The sequence below is a fragment of the Orbicella franksi genome, chromosome 7, assembly GCF_964199315.1.
Source record: "Orbicella franksi chromosome 7, jaOrbFran1.1, whole genome shotgun sequence".
NCBI lineage: Eukaryota > Metazoa > Cnidaria > Anthozoa > Scleractinia > Merulinidae > Orbicella > Orbicella franksi.
The window spans coordinates 10,318,519-10,331,148 of NC_138151.1; the positions used below are offsets into that span (position 1 = coordinate 10,318,519).

Consider the following 12,630-nt stretch of genomic DNA (forward strand, 5'->3'; position numbering starts at 1 on the left):
TCCTCCATACAAACCGTATGTTTGCGTCTTAAAGACGAGCCTTACAGCCAACACTATCAAGGCTGCAAGGCTAAACTGACCAATCAGTTTCAATCCAAAGACAAGATCTATGACCCCTATCCACAGACAAAAACAGGTTTTTAATTGATTTTGGAGTTGACTTACACTCAGGGTGTTAAATTGTTAGTCAGCAACAACAGTTTTTTCACTACTATGGACTACTACCCTTGCCCTGAAGATCACACTACACGAAGTACGCGGACATCATACGATGAGGTTGGAACATGTAGCTGGTGGTGGTAACTCGTCTTTTTTTAATAATGTTTTTAACATGGTGTTATTGGGTCTTCGTAGCATCTTCGGGAATAGGCTGGTAAAGTCTGTTTTCCGATGGCTGTCTGTAAGCATAATTCCATCTTCCAGACCAAGAATGCATCTACCTTGTGTGCTGGTCGGAAGTCAGCGTCGCGTTTATTTCTCAATAATCTCCGAGCCGCCAGTTTACCGCGTGATAGGTTTTTTGGTTGAGTTTCTCTCTAAAATATAACTGATCAATTATCTGTAATTGCCAAGAGCAGAGTATTTCCCTGGTAGAGATGATAATTTATGTTTCTTGAGGCTGAGATTTTCAAGAGCCGCAAATATGTGCTTGGGTACTGCACTGCAGAAGAAGCATCCACACTGCAGAGAGTGGCTGGAATAGTATTCTGACGAGTGGTTTTAAGTTAAAACCGAGATAGTTGCCTCTTACGTTCCTGTAGACGTCTCACTGAATTGGGCTTTTAAACGTAGGTTTTAGACGAAGTCGTATTAGTCTAAATCGTTCTTTACATCAGTCATTTCATCAGTCAATTCCTACCAATATTTCACCTGAAGTAGTCTTAGAAAGCAAAAGCTTGTTAAGAGTCGAGTTGAGTGAAAAAAAAAAGATTGCTAGTGACCCATGATTGTCCTCGAGCTATTTGGTTTGGAGTGAGTCTTACGTGCATTATTTCTTGCTTTCCAGTATGTACACGTTCCCGGTCAAACGAACGTGGCAGTCGACTATCATTATTACAGAAAACTGGATAGCAACGAAGTTTCGGTACCACCAACTTGTCACTGGATTACCGGGAGCTGGACGGACTGTTCAACAGGTCAGTAAATTTTCAATCTTTTCAGTTTTCAAGTATTTTTTTACCCCGAACAATTCATCGGGTGTATATCAATCTTTTGTTGTCACTCTTCCATGTCTCTACATTTATTATATAATATTATTCTGTTTAATAGGCCGACAGACACGTGACGTACGTTGTGTAAGATCTGATGATTTGACCCCTGCTAGTGCTAACTGTTGTGGTGAAGATTTCAAGCCGAACTCGGAAAATCTTTGCTTTGAGTAAGTGGAAAGAGTGAGTGCAAGGGAGTGCGACTATGGATCTTTGGGGTAGACTATTTAAAATAGTAATTGAACCGAGTGGAGTACAATTCGGGGAGTAATTGCGCGAGTGATTTCAAAATCGGACGAACGCGAACTACGTGTTGCTGCTTTTATTCTTGTCATTATTTTCTCAACGCTGTGTTGTTGCTGTTACTCTTGTTGTTCTTGTCACTGTTGTTATTGTTGTTCTTGCTGTTGTTGCTGTTGTTGCTGCTGCTGTTGTTGTTGTTGTTGTTGTTGTTGTTGTTGTTGTTGGCAGTGGTGGTGGGGCTGTTTGTGGAACATGTGTATGTCATAATTGTATTTACAATTTGATTTTCAGTAATACGCACCAGAATGTTAGGTTTATGAGGATATGTGTAGATTTGTTTAATTCTTGCATTTGTTCATTGTTCTCTTTTTTTTTGTTCTTTTCTGAGAATTTGTTTCCAGTGAACAAGGAAATTTGATATAAATATCGCAACTTCGCTTTTTGCATAAAAATTGCACATTACAGATTGACAACAAAATGTTATTTTAAAGATTTTAAATTCAACGTAGTGTCCACCTCAACTGTGCAGCATCGTGATGTCAATCTTATTTATATTTGAACGTTTTTTGACGTGTAAATATTGTAAATATAGATCAGGTTCTTACAAGGTTTATTTATTTCATTTTAGTTTATTAGCTTTGCCTTTACGATGCCCCCCCCCAAAAAAAACAACAACAACAACAACAACAACAACAACAAAACATTACAATCAACATGTAGAGGTTTGGCAGGGACATCGCAACAGCTAAGTAGCCAATTACTGCGGGCCCAGAAATAAAATATAGGTCATTAATTTTAAATTTTACTTATTATTCCATTGTTATTAGGTCTTTCCTTTGTTTGATACCCGACCCCGCAAGCTTTTAGCTTTAAAACTTATCGTGTTAAAATAAGTGCTTTCTATTCTATTCTATTCTACAGATGGCACCTGTCCAATTGGCAGTCTTGTACGAAGACGTGTGGGAAAGGTAGCCAATCACGGTCCGTTGTTTGTCAAGCGAAGATAAACGATACCCATTACAAGATCGAATCTGATTCACTCTGCAACGCAACAACGAAACCAATTGGACTTCGCTTTTGCAACGAAATCAAATGCCCTGCTTACCGAACAACTCACTGGTCTGAGGTATGAAACGTGAAGGAAAGTGTTTCTTGGATATGCCATTATATTTCTTTCTTTTCTTTTTTTTTTGTTTTACCTCGGGAATGTGAGCAACAACAGTTATCTTCCATATCGTAAGTTATTGTTTGTATAACTGGTTGCATCCACTGCTCCTGCTTTTATTGCTTTCAGACTTCCCGAGCGCCACCACGTTTATGTGCTCACCACGTGGAACCAGGTTTTCAGTGGACAGAATTGCGTAAATTTAGAGATATGCAAGCTGTCCTAGACATTTGTAATGCATATTTCCACTTAATAAACCCGATCCGGCCACGGAAATCATCTTCCGTAGACTCCATACTTGAATCTCCGCTGGTCGGTGGCATCACATTTTAACTAAAAGAAGTAAAAGCAGGTCATTTAAAATGAAAACGGTGCATGACTTTTTTTCCGGCCAATTAGGGGGATTTTGATTTGAAACCCTGGGCCGACTAGCTAAAGAAACACAACCAGTAATTGTGCTTTGGATATTTCGTTTTCAGACAAGATTCCCTAAAATGCTTGAGGCTTTGTAAATACATACCTACATAATCCCCTTCTTTCCTAAGTGGCACATAAGATATATGCGTTCAAGTTTCTATACGAGCGAAGTAACCCTTTAAGCCGGCGCTTATTATCCGGTTTCTGTAGCATGAAGAGACTAGGAGTATTTCTACTTCCCTCTGGATGGGATGTTACCCCCAGCATTAAATCCACTGGTACCCATTTATGCACCTGGGTGAAGAGAACAAGAACACAACAAACACAACAAACACGATCCGATCAACAAACACAACAAACACGACAAACGATCCTTGAATGCACGGACATTTCTGAACGAGTTCTGTGAACTCCTTGGTGCTCCGTGGGCAAACAAATTACATTTACATTTATTTTTATTACTACACAGCAAAATATCCCCAGCTCTGGCTCGAACCGGGACCTCTCGATCCGGATTCGAGCGTACTAACCTCCTATTTATCTCCTCTAAGTGAATCATTAGTGAAAACTGTTGTTCGATTTACCATACAGTGCTCTAAGGCTTGCCTTCCTGGACAGCGAACAAACTACACTAAGTGTTCACAAGTAAACGATTGGGGAGAAATTGAAGAGGTGTCTGATATACAGTGTCAACATGAACCCGGGCCTCCTTCCATTACCGAACCTTGCAATGATGATAACCCATGCAAAGGTAAATGAACTGCTCATACTACCGGTCATGGAGACAAGAAAACTCATATATTTACGGTATTGAAACTGATTTGAGTATTTCATGTATATTATAATATTTACGACAGAGTCAAAATGTCCTGGGAAAATAACAAGTGATTTACATGTACATGTTTAGCTGCCAACGAGACATGGAAAAGCTGCAATGATCGATCTCCCAATAAATCGTTCGTCAGTGCATCGAGATCGAACTCGAATTTGGAGTGTTGGCCATTTTGGATAAGGTAAACCCGGAGAACCCGGATGAAAACCTTTGAGGCAGGAACAAGAACCAACACAAAACATTAGCCAGGATTGGAAACCGGGCCATGTCGGTTGGAGGCGAACGTTCTCGCTACTATACAACTCCTTCTTGAGAACACAGTGCGTTACAAGCTAATTATAACCCATGCAGTTATTGATATTCCACAAGGTAATTTTCGCGATCGCTAATCCTTTCTTTTTTCAGCTGTCTTGAAAAACAAAACAAAAACAAAAACATAAACAAAATAAAAACAACAAAACAAACAAACAAACAAGCAAAATCAAAAACGAAAACAAACTAATAGAAAAAGAAAATAAAGCGATGCTAAAAACCTCCCTAATACTTATTACTGACGTTAATTACCGGCAAAAGTGTAATTTGTATGTGTTCTAATTTAATTGAAGAAATATGGATTGTAGAAATGACACTTCTGTGAATAATTCCAGATTACGTGATTGGTTGTTTCAAGACACCTCCTGGATTGTTTTCGGAGACACTCGGTGACTTCACACATGAAGCAGATCCGGACCAGGCCCTTATGGAGTGTGGAGAGCTGGCACACAGTAAAAGCTATCGCTTTTTCGCTCTTGGGTTTGGTGGATTGTGTCTGTCAGGACCTGATGCCCAGGACAAATATTATCAGCACAGGCCATCTGCCCGACGGACCAAATGCTCAAACGGGATTGGACTAGGACCACATAGTGTTGTGTATTCGTTCGGTATGGACGATCATTATTTCCGTTTTACATCTTATACATGTGCATGCACGTTTTTGACGATGGTCTGAAAAGAGAGGTATACCTTTTAACCGTCAAAGATAACTCGAGCTTTTTGTGGATTGTCAGTTAAAGTTATAGTCATCTGCGATCCTCGAACTTTCACAATTTATTCGTTTTATCTCTGGCCAAAATTTTATACCTTAGGCTGTTTCTCTCTTTTAATCCACGTTGCCATGGAAACTGCATTTTGACATGGAAGTTAAGCCAATTTCGTTTGTTTGCACAACATTCCTCGTTGTCCCAGTCTTTAAAAAAAAAAAAAAAGAAGTAGCATTGCAGAATTAGTAGAAGAAGTCAGTTCAAAGTAACGAGGTGACACATTGTGGGAAATAAGTCCTTTTGTATTAGTAGTCAATTTTACATGTACTTATTATATGGCTAGCTCCGTGAGCGGGTTAGATGAAAAAAATCTGGCGCTGTGATTGGCTACCCGCGCGGGATGATGGCGCTACCTTTCCCGCTCGGGACTACCCTCTGTGTCCCGCAAGAAAAATTTTCCCTAAGTTGACCAAGCTTGTGCGTTCAAAATGGCTAAATATTGGAACTTGGCTAATATCCAGCGGTCCTGACCTCACGGTTGGTTAATAACCCATATATATTGTCAATTTATAACTGAGCGAGATTTTTCGCCCACAGATCCACTCCCTGATTTTGAGCCAGTTGGGTGCTTTAAGGACAAAACGAATGATCGTGCATTACCAGATAGCTACGCAAATTTCCGGCCTTTTATTGACTGGCACAACATGAACGCTACCATACGTCAGTGCGCGCTGGTGGCACGTGACATTGGCTACGAGTACTTTGCTGTGCAATTTTACGGAGAATGCTGGTCCTCCGCTGACGCCGCCTTGACCTATAACAAACATGGGGTGCAAACAAATCCAAACAAATGTTGGGCCAATGTTGGAGCAGCGGGTACCAACTATGTTTACCGTTTCCGTCAAGTAAGTCACGTTACCAGCTAGATATTTCATAATCGCCACTGACAAAAACAAATGTTTAATCTGGTTTGATCTAGAATTGGCGTGTGGATGAGCAAAAGTGGAAGCGGGCGCTGGAATCTAATTTCTCAAACTCATTAACAATTCATCGTAAATGTTTGGACATCTGTTTTAAATTGGGTTAGATTTTATTTCTCCGTTTATTCGTTATTTTTAGTTTCGATTGAGGAGATATTGTCCACATCATTGGCCACATTTTCAAACACCTCGACGTTCGTCAGAAATACTTCGCTGCCCGGGGAGGTACTCCCTTATATGGGCTATATAGGTGTGTGCGGCCACAAAGGGTAGGGTTTTTCAGCCGTTTTGGTCATAAATAGGGTACCGATTTTGGCCATTTTGATTATAAATAGGGTATGGTTTTAGCACTCTAGTCTTGAATTGGGTATGTCTCTTAGAAGAAGCTACTTTTTTCATCTTTATTGATAAACAGTCAACAAAAGCCCTTCATAACTTATGTTTGGGGCAACTGTGTCAGCCGCAACGGTCATAAATAGGCTATAGAACTTTTGGACAGGTCATACCTAGGGTAGCAAAAAACGCAGATTTTGGTCATAAATAGGGTAAGGGTTTTGGGAAGTTGGCCGCACACCCCCACCCAACTTTTCTGGAAGTACCCCCCTCCCCCCCTCCCCCCCACCGGGCTTCGCTGCAAGTTGTATTTTCTACTCTCTCCCTCGGTATTTGGAAATGTGATTAAACACGGTCTACGTATCGTGTTTGATATACTTACCAGTTAAATTAATATTTTCGGCGATTAATTCTTCGCAACAATAAAGAATTTCAGTCCATTTCTTAGCTATCAGTAACTTTTGCTGATCTTAGATCTCGCTAGAAGTTGTAAAACGCGTCCATTCCCAGCTAACAGTAAAATATTTCCTTGTAAAACGTGATTTTCATAAACAGGTTAGCATTTGGACAACGTCAAAACGATCTAACACAAATGACTTCCAATGTTCCCCCGCATAACTGATTTAGCCCCTGTCCTCTCTTGATTATTTAATTAAATTTAGAATATAATAAATTTATTCAATGCAATATTTTGGATTTCTTGCAGGTACAGGCCTGAAACATCCAAGCCTTACCAATGAACGCCACAACCTAATTTAATCATCAGTGAATTAACTTCAACAAAGTTTTAACACGAATATGTAGTGGTGTTTTTCGTAAACAGTGTCATTAATTATACAGGTACACTTGTAAGTGAGTTTTAAGGAGTTTGACCGTGATTTCCCCGATAGTACGGCCGACTCATTGTGTAAACACTTGACAAGAGGATTGGTGATCACGTGTTATATATTTTAAGTGATTTAGTTATAGCAATAAACTTGTCAATCAATCAATCAACTTGTCGTCTGGACACCAATTTTTTTCTTTTTAGCAAGATGTGCTTTCGTAATATCTTGGAATACTGAATATTGACATCGTCTATCAAAACTGAGGGCCCGCACTGTCAGCGCTGACTTAACTTTAATTTGAATTGATTAATTTGATATAAAAAAACTACTTTAGCCGGACACAGCGCGTAATGGGCCATTTTCGAATTACCTTTAAACACGAAGGCGCGTTATAAAAGGGCACAAGCTCGATCTAGCTCCTCCCCCTAACTTTGAATTCACCCAAGATATGCTTGCTTCACGCTCTGACAGTATTCTACGATACCCACTGCGATCGGACTTGACATTACAAATACAGTTGAACCCCGCTATTTCCAACTCGCAGGGGAAACGAAAAATTGCTTGAAATAGTGGGAATTCGAAATAATCGATGGTAAATAACTGAAGAGCAAAACCAAGCCAAATGGTTTTGAGTTCGAAATAACGAGGAATTCGAAATAACCGAGTTCGAATAAGCCGGGTACAACTGCAGAACAATTATTCGCATAGGCATTGCGAACAGTGGAAAAATATCAGTTTCTAATCCTCTTGTAGACATGATTCCTTGAAATAGAGACAACTAGATACAGCAAAGACACTTTGATTCACTTACAGCTTACATTTGGTGTATTCAAGTCGCCCGTCATTTTGAATTTGACCCGCGCACGTCAACGGTGACTGACAAATGAGCCTGAAAGCTTTTCGAAAAGCAAACTAAAGCAATAACGACGAAGAATTAAAAATTTCTTTTTCACAAATTAAAAAGATGGCGCAAATCCAAACGATGTTAGAATGATTTCCATTCTACTCAGTCACTTGATCAATAATTTAATTTAAACTTTTCTTGAATATGTTCCACCAAAAATGTTCTGGGGGTTCAGAGGCAACTGTGTGAGAGTGATTTGTAAACACCCCTGACAAAATTGCTCATATCAAGATATTGCGATGCTTCAATCCAACCATAACTGTGAATTACTGTCTCGACTCTGCATCCCGTATTCCGGCTATAAACTAAATATCGTTACTTAGGTCCGTCACATCATAAGCATTGCGGTATTAAAAAGAGAAAATAAAAAGCGTTTAAAGTAGACAACAAAGCCGACAGGTCAGCTAGCGCGGCGCCTTTTCGTGTTTGGTATATTTAATCACAACCACAAAATGAATTGTTTTTGGCGATGGAAAATGCTGTCGGCTTGATTCAATTTGACATTTAGGATATCTATAATCAAACGAGAAGCTTTTCCGCTGCAGTTCTCTCAATACAGTAAAACTTCTTCTCTCGATTGTAGAATTCCATCTCTTCAACGGGTGAAAAACAGAATGATGTCAAACATCGGCAGTGTTAGTCTAATATGGCCCCCAACTTGAGACGAAGTCCAACATTTCAGGTCTAATAGCGTTTTTCCTAATACCTTCCCAATTTTTGTCTTTAAATCAAGGCAGTCTACTGTCGCCTGGAACTTCATCTCTCGATATTAGAATCCTATCTCTTTCACGGGTTGAAAAGAGGATGAAGAGCAAACAACGGCCATAATAGTCTAATATGGCCACCATCTTCAAATAAAGTGCAAATTTTCTGGTCTAAGAACTCTTTATGTAGTAGCTTGGTAGTTTTTGTGTTGAGATCAAGATATAAATTTGTACTAAAAAAGCAAAGAAAGAGTTAAAATAAATGCTTGAAGTTGTCCTTCAAGCTAAAATGTTTTAACATTTAATGTTTGTAAACGCACGTTTGGGACATGTATCCCAAGAGAACCACATGTCGTTTCATTATTTTTTTAATTCGCGTCGGGAAAATAATAGGGAGCTTAAGCAACGACGACGACGACGACGCCGAGGACGACGCGTAGTCAAAAATGAATTTATATTTTACCAGCGAAAATCGCGATTGCCTAGATCTGTTTGGTGCGCCAATGGCTGTGAAAACGTACTCAAGCTAAATATGCAATGACAGCGTTCAATTCCAAATGGAAACACGAAAAATTAGCCGTCGTGGTCCACATTCAGTAGACGACGAAGAATTTGGTCATTTCACGTTGTTATTTGCAGAGGACGGCAAAGAAATGTGCAAAGTTTTATAACGCACGTGCACAGCTATTGTTTTGCTCATTTAACCTTTTGTTTGGTGACGTTCTCGTTGCCGTCGTCGTCGCGGTTTGCTTAAGCTCCCTAATAGCGGGTTTCGAACACAACGGCAAGTCAAGCACCGTGTTGAACATTTCGAATGCTCCGCTTTTTAATCGCCGGAAAAGACGAAAGTCTGGTTTCAGTGAAGTAAGCAAACAAACAAACAAACAAACGAACAATAAAACAACTACCTACCAAGAATACACTGGATGCGTTTGATCCTGCGAGAACTGCAGCTCGGTGAAAAGGAATAACAATCGCTTACTGACTGAATGATGTGCTCACTTCGTCTGGTAGCAAGAAGACTCCCACAAATGTGAAGTAAATCGGAGTTAGCTTCTGACAGCTATATTTTAAAACTTGCGAGACAGCAAGCCCTCTTGGAGTAAAAGAAAGCTACCAGGTAAAGTATGCTCCCTGCGTAATCACGTAATATTTACATGTACTGCCTGTAGATGGAATAAGTAGTTATAGCCGCCAGGAGCCATAATCGGGGACGAAGACCGTAAGTCTCGGGATTCGCGCGCACCTATGATATGGGACAATTTTTCTGTTTTTAGAACAAATTGCGCCATCCTGACGTCATATATCCGCGCGGATTCACGCACACATGTTGGGGGCTCTCGCGTGGATGTTGTCACGTTGCGTGGTCAAATGGTGAGAGTTGAGAGATTCTCTTGCGTATTTTTCACGGCGATGGCAGGGAATACGAACCAGGGCGCTTATATGTAGTTTTATGCTCTGAACTAACGGAAAAGGTGGGTTTTTCAGGGTCGAAAACAAGACTTCAATCTCGCGCTGAGAATGAAAAATAAGAACTGCTCACGCCAATTGTAAGCTTACGCGTATGATTTTGCGTTTGTTCTGACATAAGAATATAGCAAGGAAACTCTCTACTCCGGTATCGAGTTAATTTGTGAGTTTCTCAGACAATGGTTAATCATAACCAAAACCTGTTTTGATGGTTTCTTATTGTTTCTGCTTGTTTGGTGAGTTTGCAAAAGTATTTGAAAGGAAAGTCTGACGCGTACAATTAGCTCATTTGCATAGTGCAGCTCATGCACTTTCAAGTCCGAGTCGGTGTTTTCAATTGTCAACAAATCTTGACAAAGATTTCTTTCGTTATATTTTGTTCTGAGATGCTGCAACAAATTTCACGAACGCAAAAAAGGCTACTAACATCATGTGTGTTTCTTCAACATAAGCATAGTGAAGTTTTACACCGCGAAAATGAAAATAGACAAGGAGTTCTGATAACTCGATCAACAAAATCGAAATCGTTATTCGAAGTTGATTAAAGAAAGCGTCATCATAACTTTGCTGATTATTTCTGCTTTATTCACATATTTTCAGCTTAGCTTTTAATATGTTCTCAAACATTTATCAATCTTAAACATATTTAAAAACTATAGAGTTATTGTTTGAGTTCGATGTACGCTTTCACACGAAAGTGCGGCAGAAGTACAAGTTGTCATGTTTACTGATTGTACAAAACACGCATCGGCGGGCGCTCTCATTCATCGACAACAGAGAATTTACTGGATTTTTACACGAATAAAACTGAGCAGTATCTACGGACGTAAAGTTATTGGGTCTTGATGAAACATTAAGCGTTGCTTACAATTCAAGCGAAACTCAAACTAGCAATTATTTTGTTTAGTTTTCGGTCGCGATAGACTGGCAAATTCCTCGCAAGCGTATGGCAAGAGGAGCTAGGAAACTATGAAGTCCTGAAGCTCTGCTATATCTTAATATATCCAGCTAGTTTTTTGCTGTGTAATGGAAAAGCTGTTAATCTTCAACATATGTGAAATTTAAAGGGGAGTAATGTACAGCTCATGTAAAAGAAGCATCCGTCGGAACACAACTTGCTCAGCGATATATATAAGCTTACAAAGGAACATACCTAAATTCGAAACTGTCTTACTTCACTCAAACTGGCGCAGCTTACGACGAAAATACTTAAGCAAAATTCCAACAGACGTAAACGCGTTGAGTTGTGGGCCAAAAACATGAAAAATTTCGGGAATTTCGGACGCCATTTCCCCCCCGCGACATCCGAAAAAATCCTCGCAGCATGTACGCGCGTGTGCCGCAGGCGATGGCGCAATTCGTTCTAAAAATAGAAAAATTGTCCCATATCATAGGGACAGCCCCAATACTAGAAATGGCGCGCGCTTACGGTCTCCGTCCCCGATTATGACTCCTGAGCCGCAGGTAGGAAGAGTTGGAAAGAGTACTCGAATGTGCCCATAGACTCACCATAGATCCCCAAAAATGAATTTGTGCCGTTGTTTTTTACGAAGAGTCGTAAAAATCCACGCGAAGAACCCCAGATCTCACTTTGATGTACAATCATCGGACCTTGAAATGAAATAAATGCAAAATAAGTGAGTCAAACAAGTTTCCCTTTATAACTGACATTTTTGATATCGTTGTTCATTTGTTAAATATAGGATTAGAAATATTCATTCATTCATTCATTCATTCATTCACTCACTCACTCATTCATTCATTCATTCATTCATTCATTCATTCATTCATTCATTCATTCATTCATTTTCGTTATGAAGGGTTTTATTCATTACAATTTTCTTTACCAACCTGTCTATCTTTCACTTAAGTTCAACCCTATATAATTAATTTACCTGGATTTTTCACCGTGAAGCTCCGGCGGCTCCACGGGCCGCTAAGGAAAGACCCATACTCATAGGAACTCGTGAATCGCTCTTATGGTAAAAATGGCGGTATTGCTCGTGGCGCGTAAGCACGACGACGACGGCGAGGACGACTTCGTACAACATGGCGGCCATACTCCAGTTAATGAGTTGACTGAGACAAGTAGCCTTGGTATACAGCGTGCATCTTTGATATTGATCATCTACGTTATGGTCAATTGACACCAGTCAAAACAAGATATCTACTCACCAGTATCACGTGACCATATAGCAGGCTCAAGTTTAGATCTCATTGAGGTCATGTATTGGTTTTTCGACTGGAGCGAGGGCTCAGGCCAGGTCAACTTACTGTAATCAGGGTCGGGTTGTTCGGAAGCTGGTTAATGCTAGCCCAGGATTAAAAGTTCACCAAAGTATAAAACTTTCTTAAATAAAAATGTTTGTGTTTTTTGAGATCATTCAAACTCAGAAGGCCAAACAATATAAACAGAAAACTTCACGGCAAAGTGAAAAAAAAAAAAAAAAACAATTCAAAATTCTCGCTTATCCTGTATTAGCTTAATCAGGCTCTGAACAACCCAGCCCCGAGGCTTCGCTTGTAGG

At 39.9% G+C, this 12,630-nt stretch overlaps 1 protein-coding gene across 3 annotated transcripts in view; it reads left to right on the forward strand.

The window, feature by feature from the left end:
• LOC145491651 (A disintegrin and metalloproteinase with thrombospondin motifs 1-like) overlaps positions 1-7,288 on the forward strand; it is a 33,038-nt gene extending 25,750 nt beyond the window's left edge. For 2 of the 3 annotated variants that reach the window (XM_081470863.1, XM_081470864.1), the window contains exons 22-28: positions 1,007-1,136; positions 1,270-1,378; positions 2,373-2,577; positions 3,625-3,784; positions 4,513-4,785; positions 5,482-5,789; positions 6,904-7,288. In XM_081470863.1, coding sequence (XP_081326989.1) covers positions 1,007-1,136; positions 1,270-1,378; positions 2,373-2,577; positions 3,625-3,784; positions 4,513-4,785; positions 5,482-5,789; positions 6,904-6,915 — 1,197 coding nt within the window. In that variant the 3' untranslated portion in view covers positions 6,916-7,288. The remainder of the gene's footprint in view (positions 1-1,006; positions 1,137-1,269; positions 1,379-2,372; positions 2,578-3,624; positions 3,785-4,512; positions 4,786-5,481; positions 5,790-6,903) is intronic. The other variant, XM_081470865.1, reaches the window with a different exon arrangement.
• The last annotated feature ends 5,342 nt before the right edge of the window (positions 7,289-12,630 follow it).